Source organism: Acanthisitta chloris, unplaced genomic scaffold (assembly GCF_000695815.1).
Source record: "Acanthisitta chloris isolate BGI_N310 unplaced genomic scaffold, ASM69581v1 scaffold9114, whole genome shotgun sequence".
Taxonomy (NCBI): domain Eukaryota; kingdom Metazoa; phylum Chordata; class Aves; order Passeriformes; family Acanthisittidae; genus Acanthisitta; species Acanthisitta chloris.
Genome location: NW_008667674.1, coordinates 3,716 through 8,685, shown reverse-complemented (window position 1 = coordinate 8,685; position 4,970 = coordinate 3,716). Strand labels below are relative to the sequence as shown.

Here is a 4,970-nt window from a genome sequence, read left to right as displayed (position 1 = left end):
AGAGTTGAAAGAGCAGTGTTGGGGTCCTGCTCCACAGGAGGGTTTGGGTGGCAGAAGGAAGGTGGAAAATCTGTTGGGCCTTAAATATGGTGGGAGAGAGGTTGGTTTGGCCCTTCCAGGTGGCAATGAAGGGTTGGGTCTAGCAGAAAACCTTGACTGATGCTTCCAAGCTAACCATGAGGCCTTAAAACTCTTTCTCTCTCTTCCTTTCTCTGCAGGATTATCCCAAGCTCAGCCAGTCATACTATTCCTTGCTGGAAGTTCTTACCCAGGACCACATGAACTTTATAGCCAGTCTTGAGCCTCATGTAATCATGTATATTCTCTCTTCCATTTCAGAAGGCCTCACTGCACTAGGTAACTCCTCCTGCTCTCTGCTGGGTTTTTAAGGCTTTGGTTTGGAAGTGGAGGGAGAGATTTTGGGGCTTGGAATGGAGAGTTTTCAGGGTGAAAGATAAAATGTGCCTTGTGAAAACAGATGGAGGATTTCACCTCAGTTCAAGCTGGAATGGTAGAGATAAGGATAGAGAGGTTGGACCAGGTGACCCAGCACTGGTCCCTTCCAACCTTAACCATTCTCTGAATGTATGGAGTCATGGAATTCTGGAATGATTTGCATTGGAAAGGACCTTAAAGATCATCCAGTGCCACTCATGCCATGGGCATGGTCACCTCCCACCAGCCCAGGCTGCTCCAAGTCCCATCCAACCTGGCCTGGAACACTCCCAGGGATGGAGCAGCTACAGCTGCTCTGGGCAACCTGTGCCAGAGCCTCACCACTCTCACAGGGAGGAATTTCATCCCAATATCCAATCTAACTCTGCCTTCTGGCAATGTGAAACCATTCTCTGTGTCCTGCCCCTCCAGGCCCTTGTCCCAATCCCTCTGGAGCTCTCATGGAGCCCTTAAGGCACTGAAGGGGCTCTAAGTTCTCCCTGAAACCATCTCTTCTCCAGACTGAACAATCCCAATTCTCCCAACCTTTCCTACCCTCCTATCAGGGAGGAAATCACTGACCTGTTTGCTTTTGGGATGGATTTTTGCTCTACATTCCCTACAAAACCCTAGAGTGGTATTTCCCTTGGAGCCTCTCCAGGTGCACCTGGCAGCACCCCAATGTTGCTGGTTTTGCTGTCCCTGCAGACACCATGGTTTGCACAGGCTGCTGCTCCTGTTTGGACCACATTGTCACTTATCTCTTCAAGCAACTGTCCCGCAGCACCAAGAAGAGGACAACCCCCCTGAGCCAGGAGAGCGATCGCTTCCTGCACATCATGCAGCAGCACCCAGAGATGATCCAGCAGGTAAGGCCCAGGCAGGGATTTTTGCAGAAAAACCTCTCTGCTGCACCCTGAATTCTCCTGGCATGATGTCACACTTTTCCTCCCTGCTCCACAGCCCCAGGGGGGTCTGGAATACAAAGGGATTTTGCTGGTATAGCATCTTTCCTACACACTCCTCACTGGGTAGGTGTGACTCCAAACTCTGCTCCAGGGTGTGCTTTTCTCTGGGCAAGGAACAGCATTTTGGGTGTTTGAAAATAGCCAAAAATGAGCTCTTTTTTTTTTTTTTCTTTTCTATTTGAAAGAGATTTCTGGTGTTCTCCAGCCTCACTCACTGCTGCTTGTCAAAGTGTCAGCACAACTCCCACGTGGCAGCAGGGAGGATTGTTCCACCCATGCTGGAGATGAGGTTGCAAAGCACAGTAGGCTTTTTTGGGGGCTAGAAACTGCATTTTCTGAGGCTAAAAACAGAAACTGCATCTTCCAACCCAACTGGGTTAGATCCTTTAGCCTAAGGAGGACTGTGGGAGGAAATGCAGAGGAAGGCCAAGAGGAAGCTCCTCAGGTTCATGTGCTCTGTGCACTTGTGTCAGGGAAGAGGAGCCAATATTCCCCTGGCTGCCTTGGGGCAGGGTGGGATGTGTCAGGAATCAATACCTCAGTAAAAACAGAAACTGCATCTTCCAACCCAACTGGGTTAGATCCTTTAGCCTAAGGAGGACTGTGGGAGGAAATGCAGAGGAAGGCCAAGAGGAAGCTCCTCAGGTTCATGTGCTCTGTGCACTTGTGTCAGGGAAGAGGAGCCAATATTCCCCTGGCTGCCTTGGGGCAGGGTGGGATGTGTCAGGAATCAATACCTCAGCAGCTCTCAGCACCTCAGTGAAGTTCTCCACCAGCTCATGGAGGCTCCAGCAGCTTGTGCCCTTCCATTCTGTGGTGGCCTTGGCAGTGCTGGTTTAATGGTTGGACTCATGGAGTGGTTTGGGTTGGAAGGACCTTAAAGGTTAGTGAGCTCCATCTCCTGCCATGGGCAGGGACACCTTCCACTAGGTGGAAGGTTGCTCCAAGCCCCATCCAACCTGGCCTGGAACACTCCCAGGGATGGAGCAGCCACAGCTTCTCTGGGCAATGTGCCAGTGCCTCAGCACCCTCTTGGGGAAGAATTCCTTCCTAATATCCAATCTAAACCCACTGCCTTTCAGTTTGAAGCCATTCCTCCTTGTCCTGTCACTCCATGCTCTTGTTAATGCCCTTAAAATTCTTTTCCAACCCCAGTTCCATGATTCCCTGATGCTCAGAGCCTTCAACACTGGAGCATCCAAGGCAAATGGTTTCTCCAGGCCTACCCAGTGCTGTGTTGAGGAGGGAACTGGGATGGCAGGGCTGGGTTTAACCTCGTTTCCCTCTTGCAGATGCTCTCCACAGTGCTGAACATCATCATCTTTGAGGACTGCAGGAACCAGTGGTCCATGTCTCGCCCTCTGCTCGGCTTGATCCTGCTCAATGAAAAGGTACAGGAGGGGCTGGCAGGGCTTGGATAGTGCTGAGGGAGCACAGCAGGTCTTGGGAAGTGATCATGTATCGAGGGAAAGGTGTCCAGCCCTTCCCTGCACAGCCTTGGAGCTGGAGGATCCAGTCCCTTCCATTCAGAGAGCACTAGGAGTTACCTGAAGAGCTGGAACACATTCCCTGCCTCTTCCCAAGAGCCTGTTGTGTGTGCCTTATGCCAAAGCCAAGGTCACCTGGAATCTAACCCATCCTTCTCCTGTCTTTCCCAGTATTTCTCTGACTTGAGGAACAGCATAGTGAACAGCCAACCTCCAGAGAAGCAGCAGGCCATGCACCTCTGCTTCGAGAACCTCATGGAAGGCATCGAACGCAACCTGCTGACCAAGAACAGGGACAGGTCAGTGTGGGCTGGGCCTGGCCAGGAGAGATGGGCAATCTCCCATGGAATTTCTTAATGGAGAGTTGTCAAGGGCAGGGGGGAGTTGCCATGGCTGGAGGGATTTAACTGATGTACCTGGGGATGTGGTTGGTGGTAGAGCCACAGCTTCATGCTGGAACACAACCTGGAGGGTGAAATGCTGGAGGAATGGGCAATGTTCCATGGAATTTCTTCATGGAAAGTGTTCTCCAGCCCTGGTACAGGCTGCTGAGGGCAGTGGTGGAGTCACCATCCCTGGAAGTGTTGGAGGTGTCTGGACCTGGTGAGGGAAGATGCAGTTTAGGTGTTACAGCAGTGACAGGTTGGACTTCTTGAACTTGAAGGTCTCTTCCAGCCTTGATGATTCTCTATGCTCCTGGATGCCTCAACCCTGGTAGTGCTCAAAGCCAGACTGGATAAAGCCTTGAGCAGCCAGGTCTGGTGGGAGGTGTCCCTGCCCAGGGCAGGGAGTGGGATGAGGTGACCTTTGAGGTCCTTTCCAACCCAAACCATTCCAGGATTCAGTCATCAAGGCCATGTTGGATAAAGCCTTGAACAACCTGGCCAGGGCAGGGAGTGGGATGAGATGACCTTTGAGGTCCTTTCCAACCCAAACCGTTGCAGGATTTATTCATCAAGGCCATGTTGGCTAAAGCCTTGAACAACTTGGCCAGGGCAGGGGGTTCATAGACTCATCAAGGTTGGAGAAAACCTCCAAGATCATCAAGTCCAACCTTTAACCTGTCACTGCCATAACCCCTAAACCATATCCTCCAGTCTCTTAAACACTTTCAGTGCTGGTGACTCCACCACCTCCCTGAACAATATTCCACTGCCTGACTACCCTAACAAGGAAAATATTTTTCCTACCATCTAATCTGACTCCCTTGTCTCAGCTTTTGGTCATTCCCTGGGCAATATTCCAGTGCCTGACCACCCTAACAAGGAAAATATTTTTCCTACCATCTAATTTGACTCTCCGTTGTCTCAGCTTTTGGCCATTCCTTCTAGAACCAGACTGGGACTAGATCATCTCTTATGGTCCATTCCAACCGCTTAACCTTTCACGATTCTCTTGGTTTTATGCTTCCACCTCAAAGAGCTTTTCCAACCTAAACAATTCCAGTCTTCCCTACCCTAACATATTCCCTACCCTACCCTCAGGTTCACCCAGAACCTGTCAGCGTTCAGGCGAGAGGTGAACGACTCCATGAAGAACTCAACCTACGGCGTCAACAGCAACGACATGATGAGCTGACGTCTCCCACCTCCACCTGTACAGAGCAGCATCTCCTCGGCCTGGCCCAGAGGGGTTCCCATTCCCCATGGAAAGCAAAGAGAGGGCGTTCCCAATCCCTGCTCTTCCCTAGGGCTGGATTGTCGCTTTGGCCCGAGGGAGGAGGAAGCAGGAGGTTGAGCTCACCTGGGCAAGGTGCTTCTGTTTCCATGGGAGGGGGGTGGAAGGGCATAACCAGGAGCCAGATTCCAAGGTGTCCCTGTGGAATGTCCCTGTGGAACCCAGGGCTCTGCTGCAGCTGCCTTGTATAAACATGTACATTTTTTCATAACATTTTGAACAAGGTTTATATTGACTCGAGTTTAAAAAAAAGAAAAAGGACAAAAAAAAAAAAAGGCAAAAAAAAAAGCTTAAAAACAAAACAAAAAAAAAAACCACACACAAAAAAAAAAAATTCACAAATGAAAGGAAAAAAAAAAACAAACACAAAAACCAAGTGTGATTGAAATTTTTACAGAGTCCT

The 4,970-nt window shown here is 50.2% G+C and overlaps 1 protein-coding gene across 1 annotated transcript in view; it reads left to right on the top strand.

The window, feature by feature from the left end:
* The window catches only part of XPO7 (exportin 7), a gene marked incomplete at its 5' end in the record, with an annotated part of 34,887 nt that extends 30,073 nt beyond the window's left edge, over positions 1-4,814 (top strand). The window contains 5 exons of the mRNA XM_009072592.1: positions 219-357; positions 1,144-1,304; positions 2,696-2,794; positions 3,062-3,189; positions 4,375-4,814. Of these exons, the coding sequence (XP_009070840.1) occupies positions 219-357; positions 1,144-1,304; positions 2,696-2,794; positions 3,062-3,189; positions 4,375-4,468 (621 nt within the window). The remainder of the gene's footprint in view (positions 1-218; positions 358-1,143; positions 1,305-2,695; positions 2,795-3,061; positions 3,190-4,374) is intronic.
* Positions 4,815-4,970: the final 156 nt, after the last annotated feature.